We start from the raw sequence: 13,075 nt of genomic DNA on the forward strand, positions 1-13,075 counted from the left end.
AGTTTTTAGTGAAGTGCAGTCCCTGGCCGGCTGAACTTCCTGGGGTCACATACGTAAATGGAAAAAAAATCACTTCATCGGGACTCGAACCCGCGATCTTCCGGCTTGTAGCATAGTGCCCCATAAACAGAGTTAACTGACTGATTTCTGTAATGGAGACTAATATGTTTCTTGTAAGGTACGAAACAAGAAATCTTACAATCAACATGTCTGAAATGACGTACAGAGCAATTGTTGCCCCTCTAAACCTTCCGCACGGGATGTAGTGGTTAGTTACACGCCTCGCCTAGTTTATCCAAGAGTAAAGAGCCCCCAGTAGCTACTGCACAGAAAGCTGGAGGCGACAATAAAGCAGGTCTGGGCAGAGTAACACAGAAAAATCTGCGCCTTCCCGAAACCCCCAGTTCTTCAGTTGTCCAGGCCGTAGCCTATCCACTAGGAGTTTCGTGAAATACGTATATATAGTCCGGCAGCAAACACTCACCGACATTGCATACGTCTTTGTATTAAGTCCGCAAACCAAATGCATAACTGAGAGATTACATATTTGTGATCGCTAAACAGATTTCGACAACTGGCTGGACGCCCGAAAGGTCGGAATTCGAGTCCCGGTAGGGTCAAGAATTTTCACTTCTCCATGTTGTCCAGATCGGCTCTTGGGTTCACTCCACCTCCTATACAAGGGAACCTGTGGCTCTTTCCCGGGGGTAAAGCTGTCGGGGCTTGAAGCTGACCACTCACCTCCAACTGGTGCTGAGGTCAAGAAAATATGGATCTGTACATCCACTTGCTCATACGTCATCAAGGTGTAGTGCTTAATTAGTTAGTTAAACAGATTTTGATTAAATTTGGTGCTGGGAATATACACTAAAATGTTGTTGAATGTAATTTGTATCGATGACTCAGATTTCATTTTCGTGAAACCTAAATTGAACGTTATTGGCTTTCTAACAGTTTATCTAAGAAAAATTAGTACAAAATAGAAAATAACCCCGTTAATATTTAGACCTACATATTTCGACATGGCGTATATTTAAGAAAGCAAAAGGAGAAAAATTATTACTGACATGAAGTTCAATGATCGGTGTGGTGACAATATCAAATTTGTATCTGCAATAGACTATAACATATGCAGTTACTGTTTAAACACAGTTGGAAGCAAAATGTATGGGATCAACATTAATGATCTTTGAACAAAAAATACTTTCATTCACTGGCAATCTTCTGGTTACAAGCCAGTAATATTTAAAGACAATTAAAACCAGAATGCAGTTGAGATGTGACAAATGCCCACTTTTTTTGGCTTAATTTTAAGGCACTGTCCTGATGTTTACATAGAAGTGGGGATAATCACAAAGGACCTTAGTCATGATACTGTCCAGGTCAAGGTTGAACCAGGCATCTCTTGAAGTACAAAGAGTCATACAACTCAGTCCCTATAGCAATGGACTGGACAACCATGGTTTGATTTCCAACAGAGGCAAGATTTTCTGTTCTCCATAGTGTCCAGAAGGGCTTTGGGACCAGCCAGCCTCCTATCCACTGGACACCAGGGGTGAAGTGGCCAGGGCATGATGTTGACCACTCAACGTCTAGCACTGAGGCCAAGAACAGGGGGGCACTATACCTTCACTCCCCTATATGACTTCATAGCATGGTGCTTAATTAATTCAGTACAGGGACTTTATATTTTTACCTTCAAAAGTATTACTCATACTTCAGACAGATTTCTTGGTGGCTGGAAGATGCAGACAATGTTCTATGACAGCTGAAAGTGAATGATGGAGGTAAAAGGAAAATAATATGGATGAATGGGCAGTTGTCACAAAAGGAGGCCTAGGTTTTACGATGTCTATAGTACCAAGAAGCAAGCAGTTTTCTAAAAGACCACATTATAAGACCATCTCAAACACAGTTTGAAGATTCAGTGTAACATCATGCGTCCATATTGCCTGTGTCTTTGAATCTATGTAAGGTTCATAATTCTTTCTGTTACAATCTGACAATCTCTGACTTGAAAGTATCATGAAAGAAATAACTGAAATATTTCTGTTACAAAATAAAGAGCTATCTTACTGCCTATAATGTCATGTGAATTATAAATAAAACACATGCAAAATATTGTCTCTAAAGTAGGCATTAAAATAAATTATATACTGGGGCCAAGACTGGACTTGGGGTAACACAACACAGAGTTGCATACCTAGCATATATAACTGAGCTTACATTGAAGGGGTTAGGAACTACAGTTATTAAGAAGATGCTATAAACTCAGAAGACTGAATTTGCAACATCTATATGGGAATATGGAATTCAGGAAGGTAAAATGAAAATAGGATTTTCAGTATTAAACATTTAAATATTTACTAAAACAATATATTTCAAAGTTGAAAAATACTCAACAAAACATCTTACTATGGAATTACTTAAAGGAATATCCATAAGTTCACAGTTCACGACTGTATGACCAGAGCTGGCCTAACAGCGTGGGTGAACCAAGCGGACACCTGTGGCAGTACATTTGTAGAGGCAGAACATTCTACAGACTGTGTGTGTTAAATGAACATTTATCATGATCATTTGATCATACAATGACCATTATGTATTATGCAATAATGTAAATAAAGCTGTTTTAAGAAGTACTGTGCCAATGGTGGTTTATGCAAATGTCTGAAAATTTTCTGTTGTTAACTATGATGAAGTTTGGAGAAACATGATCTGCTTCTAACTGGTAGAGGGGGATTTCTCATTGCCTGAGGTGGCATACATGTAGACTCATGCCAGCCCTGGTAGCAACAGTGTAAATATGTAATATATTTCTTTTAAAGCAATGGCAATGTTCAAAAAAGACTGTCATGTTTACAGCTTACTGTTAAAACAAATTAGAAGGAATTCATGACAAAGAATCTTTGTAATAACACAACCATACAAAATGTCAAATACTGACAACGGCACAAACTACTTCAGCATGAACAATTATAATAATCAGATTTAAAAAATCTTTGTTACATTATTTGTATTTCCCCATATTGTTTATTATAGTCAGTGCAAAATCCTTCAAGGATGAGTACTCATTACTGTACAGCTTTAGTTCTTTAAAACAGTTTCTACCATGTGGAGTACCATCTTCTGGGTCATAACACCATGTGCATGTCTGCCAAAATTTCACAGAATGGACTGCTTTTATATTCAGGGTTGAAGTGTAAGCCAAGAAAGAAATCAGCTCTGCTTGCTGTCTGATTCTTGCTTCACTCAACTCTTTGACCCTGAAGATGGAAGTAATATGTTTCTCTGAAATGTCTGTAGATTTGTACCACACTATACAGTGTTACAACCCGTAAGATCACATTCTTCAGTCATCACTGTGAGAACCTCAAATCTAACATAATCTCTATCATATTTACAAAAATTAGAACTAAATACAGTATTCGTATTTCTCATTTGTATTGTAGGCAAAACAAGCTGAGGTAGCTCAGTTAACTGACATGGGCTCGATTATCTGGAATCCATTCAGAGCAGGACCTTAAATATTCTTCTGTACTGTCATGTCAAGATCACCTCTGGGGCTCACTTGCCCTGTCATCCAACAGGTACCTGGCAGCACTTTCTCAGGGAAGTGGCTGGAGCGTGAAGCTGACTATGCACTCCCACTTGAGCCAAGGTTGCCACCATGTAGACGTTTACTTTCACTCACTGTTATGTGCCTTCATGACATGGTGCTTAGCCACAGAAGCAGCTGTATTTTGTTACCAGAAAGCAGCATCAAAAAATCAAGAAACACTAGATTGCTGGTCTTCTGGGATGTGTACTCTATTACCAGACTTTTTTAAAACCTCAGGCTTTAAATGTTAAACAATGTTTGAGACCCCAAAAACTATAAAAAAAATTGGCTTCAATATGATTTAGCAATATAAAAATAATAATTACTAGTGAATCTTAAATACAACTATGAAGTTCTTTGCCTGTCACAATGTATGCTGATAATTTAATGCAGTTTTTTCTTATCAGTTTGTATATACAGAGCAATTCGGATGTCCCTCAAGAATTTCTGAACTTGGCAGCTCAACAACCAAGACAGATACAGAAGAAAGGAGCATATCGGTAGGTAGAGAATGTCCCCATGTTTGGATAATAGGCACCACAGCACACAGCATAGTTGCAGGTTTCAATGCTAGGGGGCAGTCATGATGAAATATGGTGAGGACAGGGGATAAGAAAATGTACTGTGTCATGGAATTTGCCAAAACTTCAGTCAACTGTGATGGTGCAGCGGAGGTTTTGGACCAAGTACCACAAAGAACCACCTATGGACAAAACAATTCGTGAGTGGTGTAAGAAATTCCAGCAGAGTGGCTGCATACGCACTGCAAAACAAACAGGCTGGCCGGGGCCTTTGACATTCATAAGTTCNACTCTTTCTTATCCCTTGTCCTCGACATGTTTCATCATGACTGCACCCTAGTGGTGAAACCTGCAAGTACGCCATGGTGCCTATTACCCAAACAAACTTGGAGAGATTCCTTATCTACTTACATGCTCCTTTCTGGTGTGTCTGTCTTCCTTGTGGCACTGCCAAGTTTGGAAGTTCTGGAGGGACTTATGAATTACCTTGTATTATAATCAGACCTTTAGCATTTTTGGAGGCCTGTGGAAGAAAGCTTCAGGGCACCCAGGGAAACCCTGTTCTAGGAGATATGTACCTGCTTACCAGTTTAGATGGCATCACATCTCAGATGTCAGTAACTGTAATAGCTACTGCTGTGAGAACTCCAAATCTCAAACCAATATTCACTTTATTATGGTCTCACAAAATATCTTTGCTAGTGACGCATGAGTAGACTCTGTACCTGAACCTCACCCTATGTACATAAGTTTATGTAGCAAGGCAAACTATCACGAAATGTGTATGAAGATGAGTTGGCCTGAATTGTGGTCATCATGAGTATGGCCGTCAGTGGACTGGGGTAGGATCTAGAGAGAGGAGAGGATAAGAGATGAGGCTGCACTGTGAGACTGTGCTCCCTCTGGGCCAAAAGAAATATAAAGCACTTGACAGCTACAACTAACATGGTACTAAACCCCTGAAACTGTACAACCACGGTTCTAAGAACATTTAAATTACATTACTGTTGTCTATTCAACCAGCCCACTGCTTCCTCACTGACTGCTTGGCTGTTTGCCTTGGATACAGCAAATTAAATATTTTAAATTAATATTTACTAGTTTCTGTAATCTATACAGACTCATGACAGCTCATTCAGTTGACTGTCTACAGACTGGGTGAGCAGGGTTTGATTTCTGGCAATGGTACATTTTCTGTTCATCACTGTGTCTGGAACGAGCTCTGGGCCTCATTCAGCCTCCTATTCAAGAGATACCAGGTGCTCTTTCCTCAAGAACATGGACCATCAGGTTGGGCAAAGATCTCTCATCTCATACTAAAGTTGATGTTGCAGGGGGTGTTATATTATTGTGTTGGGCTTATGGTGATGGAAACATAATTACAGTTCACTCCTACAAAGTATAATAGTGATTGTCAGGCAGTGGTCTACAGAGAATGCTCCATCCTGAGGATGGAAACAGATCCAGTTTCCAAAACGTTTTGTTCTCTAGTTTTTATAATACCAGATGATGGACAAAGTACAAAAAGCCCAGTAATTCTGACTGTTGCTGTAAGGTGTTACAGCACGCTTCCCACACTGTGGCAGAGCAGGTGCTAAGGTTTCATGGCTCAATATTCACTCAACTGTAGCTCATCTTAATTTAAAGAAGTCTCAGAGTTCCAACCTTCTGCTTCCATGTTTCTTCGAAAAATGTTTCTACACATCAGCAAGATGGTTCTCCGGGGACAGCCAAAAAAATACGGCACTAAGGATGGCCAATCTCTAGACAGAGACTTGAACCCTGCACCTTCCAAATGCCATGACCATTTACAGTCTCAGTTCTTTTCCTCCCTTTTGTCTCTTAATACTGTCATCATTACTGCAGCAGCAAATATTAAAAGCAAATAAAATGTTACACAAGGCTGTGTATCTTCATATGTCGCTTTACATGACTGCGCTCAGAGAAACTCTTGCTGCAAAGATGACACTGATGGGGTTTTTCCCCAGTGTGAATGTTCATGTGTATTTTTAATGTTTTACGGTATGCAAAGCTTTTGCCACAAAGAAGGCATGGAAATGGTCGTTCCCCAGAATGCACTTTTAGGTGTTCCTTGAGAGTGGAGCGTTGTGTAAACCTTTTAGAGCACTGAATACACTGGAAGGGACGTTCACGTGAGTGAATATTAAGGTGGTCCTTCAGATTACCACGAAGAGCAAAGCATTTTCCACATACCTGACAAGCATGTGGTTTCTCCCCTGTATGAAGCATTTCATGAATCTTCAAATTACCTTTCTGAGCAAAACTTTTCCCACATTCCTGACATAAAAAACGTTTTTTACCTGAATGAACATTCTCATGTTCCCGCAGAGCACTACGAACTGAGAAGCGCTTGGCACAAAGTGGACATGCAAATGGACGTTCGCCAGAATGTGTGCGTTTATGCCGAGCTAAATTTGATGATGAAGGAAAGCTTTTCCCACAGCTGTCGCAGATATAAGGTCGTTCTCCTGAATGAATGCGTTTATGAATCTGAAGGTCTCCAGCCTGTGTGAACACTTTTTGGCAAACATCACACTGATGAGTACGATTCCCTGACCGTTTCTTCTTGGCAGTGCCTCTCCCTCCTTGTGGACTCACCTCTTCTCCAGGACCTGAGCCATCACCTTCTTCTGCTGAGGAATTCATTTGTGATTGTAACCTGCCAATACAAAGGTAACTTAAAATTAAAAGAATTTACCTTACTTACTGCTTTATTTTCACAGCATCAGTAAGACTGAACATGAGCTCAGATTGGGAAATTAGAAAAGCATATACAATTTTGGTTTTGGAACATATTTGGTCCAAGATTTGAATTCAGAACTCCCAGAATATGAAATAACAGTACTAACTATTCAATTTGGATGTCTGTTTGTATAACACAATTAGTGGATTAAATTTAAATAAATTATGATTCCAACTGCAATATGTGATTCATGATGCTGTGACATATCAACCCACTGCTGGGAAACGGAGCTGTAAACTTGCATCCAACAATATAAGAGCAGTGTTTTCTGTGGTCTGCAAACCAACTGTTGCTATGCAATGCACACTAAATACATTCTTGTGTGCACAGTGATGTCATACAATAGAAGAAGTGATGAAGACAGGTGTTTTCTGCAGGTCTGTGCTGAGGCTGCTTTTTCTGTGTTGTGTGGTCCATGCTGTGACTATATAAGAGAATACAGGAATGGGAGTTCAGTTCATTCATTGGGAGGATAGCCACAAGAAATTAGTAGTGGAAGAAGAATTAGAAGTCAGCATGTGAAGACTTAATGTGTGCTTTAGTACAGTTTCCTCTGGATTGTGATTTGTTATAGTTCCTGTGTTAAAATCTATTGCCAGGAAACAGACAGTGAAAACACCGTAAAGGAATAGCCATTGTTGAGACCTGTTACGCAGCAACGACTAGTGAAAGCAGATACAGAAGACTTTATTTTGTGTGCCATAGTAACAATAATCTTTAGAGTGTGTAAACCAGTAATTATTCATAGTTATGAATACTATTATTATATTATATTATATAATTATTCATAGTTATGGCCTGTAAGTGGGCAATAAATCTATTCACCAACCCAAACCCCATCTGCAGTCACTGATATATGCAACAATATTGTTACAATATCATACATATATTTTAAATGACTAAGTTTCTAGAAAATAATGTCGCTAAATCATAAAAATAATTTATATACTTACGAATCATTTTCATCATATTTATCATCTGTATCAATATCTAAACTGCCTTGTTCCTCATTTAATTCTATCTTCAGTTTATCTTCAGCCTCTTCAATTCCATCATCATCATCACCATTATTATTATAATTACCAATACCATCTGTATCTTCACATTCATCCTGTAACAAATGTATGGGCAAACAGTGCCTTATGTACAGCCAAGGAAATAAGTGAAATATCAGGACTTGGACCATGCATTTCTACGAGTCCCACAAGATATCTAGCAATGTCCTTGCATTCAAGTTCAACATATCACACATCAAAAGGATAAATAATCCAATGCAATTCACAGTCACTTACAGTGAGTGAGCACTGAAGGTAAAAATGCAGAAAATTATTACAGGAAATGTGCATATGAGGATGTATTTTTATTTACTTATGATTTATTTATGGACGCTGTAAGTCACTCAGGCAATACAGTACCAAATGATAGGATGATTAATGAATACTAAATTTGAACAGGGTGCAATGGATGGAATATCAATATTTCGAACTGTTCTTTATTAACCATTTTTGTACTGAATGGCAGGTGTTCTGTTAAAGATGCCATCAGTTGTTCAACTGGCCACTGTTTTATACACTAGTAGTTGGTATTTCAGGATAACCTTGCTTCACGCAGTTTGATGCTGAGTTGGGCATTTAGATTTACATGTGCATGCATATTATTTAGAGCAAGATGACTCATGGCTTCAAAAGAGATGAGCACAGAAATGAAGCTTTAGAGGAAAATGAGGATCTGTATATAAGTGCTGTGTAAAGTGAGGGTGTGGAAGATAACAAACTTAACACACGACTGTGATTAGAAAACACCAAGCCCTCCCAGATAAAGGACACACATGACCGCATCCATCATGTGTGTCAAGGTGTGATGGTTCGAGTTTTCCGTGTGGGTTCTGATACTGGAACTACTGATAGCCATAACTAAAAATGTGATAGTAACGTGAAGAAATTATTGGTGACAATGACAATTAGCTGCAGGCCAACATTCATACAGTATCGAAGGCTATGGTGACCAAAACATGCCCAACCTACAACTGTTGCCCCTGTGCTTTAATTTTATCTGATTGTTGCCCTGCGAGTATGCACAGCTTTTCTTTCAAACCCACTGTGATCCTTCTGATTCAAGAGTAATAAGAACAAACTCCATGGTTTTAGTCCGCAAGCAAACTATACCGACTGAGCAACTGCTGCTTGTTGGCGAAGTTACTGCCAACTTTAGCGGACGGATGGTGTCGCCCGGTAAGTGCAATGAATCTCCATGGCTATTAATTTCAGTTTTCTAGACCGGAGCCACTATTTCCTTGAAACAGATCCTCAATTATCCTCACAAGGCTGAGTGGACCCCACCCCATTGTTACTTTGGGTGAAATGAAAGCTTTGTTACCTGTTTGTTGAACATGAAAATCATAGTAAGACCAACAATTTCATCTTACTGGTATACAAGAATATCAAAGTGTTGCTTGGTTTCATGATATGTTTTTCAAGAAACCTTTGCCAAGTTACACTACAGTTTTCCATTTACTGGATGGAAGAAATCTTGCCAACCTTGTGCTTTGTGCAAATTATTGAAAATGGAGAACTATCTCTGCTTCTTCATGATTAGGTTTTTCATAATGGTCTCCTTCACATCTCATCCATTCAAACTCTGCATATTCCAGACTTGAGCCATGGGAAACCGTCAAGTAAACAGGACGACTTCTGTGCGTACAGTAAAAATGCTAAGTATGGTGAGGGAAAAGGAGATATGGAAGAGTATGTGGTTAACTGTAAGAAGAAGCTTCACAGAGAGCGTCTTTTCTATGCATTCATACAAACCATCATTCAACTGTGTGTAGACCTTCTCCCAAATCTGCGAAACTCATAATCTGTCTTGTAGAAACATTACAAAAATATGAAACACATCGGTTGATCAGTGCAATATAAAACTCTGTTTCAACAAAGTTCAGTGTATGGAACTCTTCAAAAATATAAAATTTATTTCTCTAAGTTATAAATTACAAAAAAAATAAAAAAATAAATAAATAAATAAAATAAAAATCTGTACATTAATTGAAAGTTTCTCTAATGCTGTGCGTGTCACTAGGTAGTATTTAGTTCAGAGAAAAGCTCCACACCTTTATCATCAGTAAAGTAAAGCTATCCCTGTAACAGGCCGGGAAGGATCATAGGGTTGTGAGACGTTAAGGGTCTCACATTACCTTGACAATCGGCTCAAAGATGGCGGTAAAGTTGTCAGCCTTACGCACCGGCTGTGCTTTACTCCCCAGGAAAATTATTTAATTAATTCCCGGTACACATTTCTGTTAGAGGCTGAGTCGACCCCAGGGCCACAGTGTGGACACCTTTATCATCAGACTTATATAAATCTGAAACCTTCAACAGATAACAACTAAGAACGCATAAATATACTATATACCAACAACAGATGGAAAGGTGCAGTGCTTTTGAAAAATATGTGGCACTACTGAACTGTCTTGTGAAATGTAGGATATGAGGTCCTCATGGCAGTGGTTATGAGGAGTTCTAACATTTGCAATATAATGGATACAATGGACTACATGGTGTTATATCCCAGAACTCCTGTCTTTGGAACATCATAAAAACCATCCTTACAATTAGTACAACACAATTACAAGTAAATTCGGTGTATGGAAGTTAACACTAAATTTCAAACTTAAATTTATGATTCAAAAATTCTACACATAACATCCTTTTGTGTGCAGGAATTGTAATCAAAACGTTTTTGAAGTAATATGTATTCTGCAAGGTCTTGTCAAGGACTGCAAAATATTTCAGGTATCTGTCATTGAATCTGTAGTAAGCAGAGATTTTTTTCTTCAAGGTTTGTAATTTCAGCCAAATGGTCTTGGTACTTTTAGTATACGCTAGCTTCGGAAGCTTGCATTAAAAGGATTAAATAACGCATACCATCTGGCCACACTAGGCCCTGGGGTTTACTCAGCCTCTAACAGAAATGAGTACCAGGAATTAATTAAATAATTTTCCTGGGGAGTGAAGCGCGGCCGGTACGTACGGCTGACAACCTTACTGCCATCTTTGAGCCGACTGTCAAGGTAATGTGGGACCCTTCACGTCTCACAACCCTATGGGCCTTCACGGCCTGTTACAGGGATAGCTTTACTTTACTTACTTATACCATGTAGGGGGGTGCGCGGTAGCGTAGTGGTTGAGGCACTATGCTACAATCTGGAAGGTCGTGGGTTCAAGTTCTGATGAGGTCATTGAATTTTTTTCAATTGACCTAACCCTTCCAGCTACATTATGGCCCTGGGATCAACTCAGACTCTAACAGAAATGAGTACCAGGAATTAATTAAATAATTTTCCTGGGGACTAAAGCGCGGCCGGCGCGTAAGGCTGACAACCTTACTGCCATTCTTGAGCCGATTGTCTAGATAATGTGGGACCCTCAATGTCTCACAACCCTACGGGCCTTCGCGGCCTGGTACAGGGATAGCTTTACGTTTTTACTTTATACCATGTTACATGTAGAGCATAAATACAGTTTAAAGAAATAATGAGGATTGGCAGTAAGCTTTTATGCTTTGACAATGTACAGCATACCTACAGAAGTACATCAGAATGTATCAGACTTCTCAACAGTGACTTTCAATACACTTTTGAACTCAGAATTTTCAGTATACCTTTGAAATGGATTATAACTTCCGTTTAGCAGTAAGTAATATTTTACAAGCAATCCTCACCTTTACAGAGACCAATTCAGGCTTTAGTTTTATGGCAAACTGACGCAGTGCAACATCTGAATTCTCACATTTCTGTTTGAAAGCATACCACCTGTCCAGTTGACGAATACATTGACGGCATATCCTCGAAGGGAGGCCATCGCCTGCCATTACCTGATTAAAGCAATCAGATTTAACAGATGAACCAATTATATATATATATTTTTTTGTTTCATAAACAAGGTATTCCAGCTTATTACAACATTTATTACATTTTATACATTCAAACAATTACATGCACTTAACTAAGGAATAAGTTTATGATCCCAGTTTTCTTTCATGAAAACCCAAGTCATATTAGGTTGTTTGACAGTTCATAACAGTTTAATTAATTACTACAGTACAAGATTAATAATATGAATAATTAATAAAAACCTCTTAGCTCATCCGCCACTTAAACGAGTATGAACATTATTCGTCGAAACATATTACAGCAAAACACATATTCATCAGCTAGTAAACTAACCTTAATAGAAACACACATCATTATTCTGACTGGCAACGGGACAGATTGCTCTTTTGTTTCAGGTGTTTCAAAGATTTGTACCATCACTCCCGTTTGTGACATACATAACCGGCATATTTTATGCAGGTTGGGACTGCCCATTTTTCTAAAACATATATTAAACAACGTCAAAACAATAATTGTACACATTCACTTCATTCCATGTCCACCATGTCTGTTACAGTACAGGCTGGCCACAACGAGAAGCGAGAGAAATCAAACTTCCCTAGAGGAGTGAAAAAATTCTTTTCCACTTCCGTATCATAACTCTTTCTGGACAGGTACCACAGGTCGTATCAAATAATGTTTATTTCCATGCTTCAGTCATCCTGTAGCACACATCCATATATGCTTAGGAGTATCAGGCATCTGAATTTTAATATACGGGATTCTTGAATAAATTTATCTACAAATTATACCTTTAAAAATTATGTCACACCTAATACTTAACCATACGATTCTAAATACAACTCAGAATGTATTTAATTGATTAAGGTGGTGTGCAGGTACAGCTCCATTTATACCAAATCTCATCTTGTAGTGGATACAGTTGAGTGTTCAGCTTCACGTCCCGGATTTTTTACTTCTGGGGAAGGGGCACCCCGAGAGCTATCGGATAAGTTTGGCGGTCCCTAGAGCAAGTCTGAAAGCTGTGGAGATGAGATAAATCCTTCGCTCCTCACGGCAATCGAACGCAGACTCCTGGGCTCCTGGGTTATACAGCCCATAACCTAATTGCTAATGTTATTGCAGCGCCAAAATCCATACATTGATTTTGTATGAGGTTTGAGGTTTTGGCGTCTTCTGGGTTATGAAACCGTGTATTCCATCTTCGAGCTAGAAGTTCTTCTAGCCTGAAAATGAAGGTTGTAGGTTTCTCCGAAACGTCCGAAACGTCTCCGAAACATTTCACCATTCTATGCAGAGTC

The 13,075-nt window shown here is 38.9% G+C and overlaps 1 protein-coding gene across 1 annotated transcript; it reads right to left on the reverse strand.

The window, feature by feature from the left end:
• Positions 1-4,462: 4,462 nt before the first annotated feature.
• On the reverse strand, positions 4,463-12,329 carry LOC111874100 (zinc finger protein OZF). Its single transcript, XM_023869323.2, has 4 exons — positions 12,108-12,329; positions 11,603-11,755; positions 7,840-7,997; positions 4,463-6,802 (listed from the first exon to the last, which is right to left on the reverse strand). The coding sequence occupies exons 1-4, from the start codon at positions 12,294-12,296 to the stop codon at positions 6,016-6,018; spliced, it is 1,287 nt and encodes a 428-aa protein (XP_023725091.1). The 5' UTR covers positions 12,297-12,329; the 3' UTR covers positions 4,463-6,015.
• Positions 12,330-13,075: the final 746 nt, after the last annotated feature.

This window comes from Cryptotermes secundus, unplaced genomic scaffold (genome assembly GCF_002891405.2).
Source record: "Cryptotermes secundus unplaced genomic scaffold, Csec_1.0 scaffold2359, whole genome shotgun sequence".
In the NCBI taxonomy this organism is placed as follows: Eukaryota; Metazoa; Arthropoda; class Insecta; order Blattodea; family Kalotermitidae; genus Cryptotermes; species Cryptotermes secundus.

What these genes read in the sequence shown, in the direction of transcription:
- LOC111874100 (XM_023869323.2), bottom strand. Translation starts at nt 12,296, where the DNA reads ATGTGTACAATTATTGTTTTGACGTTGTTTAATATATGTTTTAGAAAA. An exon ending in TGATGTGTGTTTCTATTAAG is followed by an intron (nt 11,756 to 12,107) that starts GTTAGTTTACTA and finishes TGCTTTAATCAG; the next exon opens with GTAATGGCAGGCGATGGCCT. An exon ending in CTGAATTGGTCTCTGTAAAG is followed by an intron (nt 7,998 to 11,602) that starts GTGAGGATTGCT and finishes CATTTGTTACAG; the next exon opens with GATGAATGTGAAGATACAGA.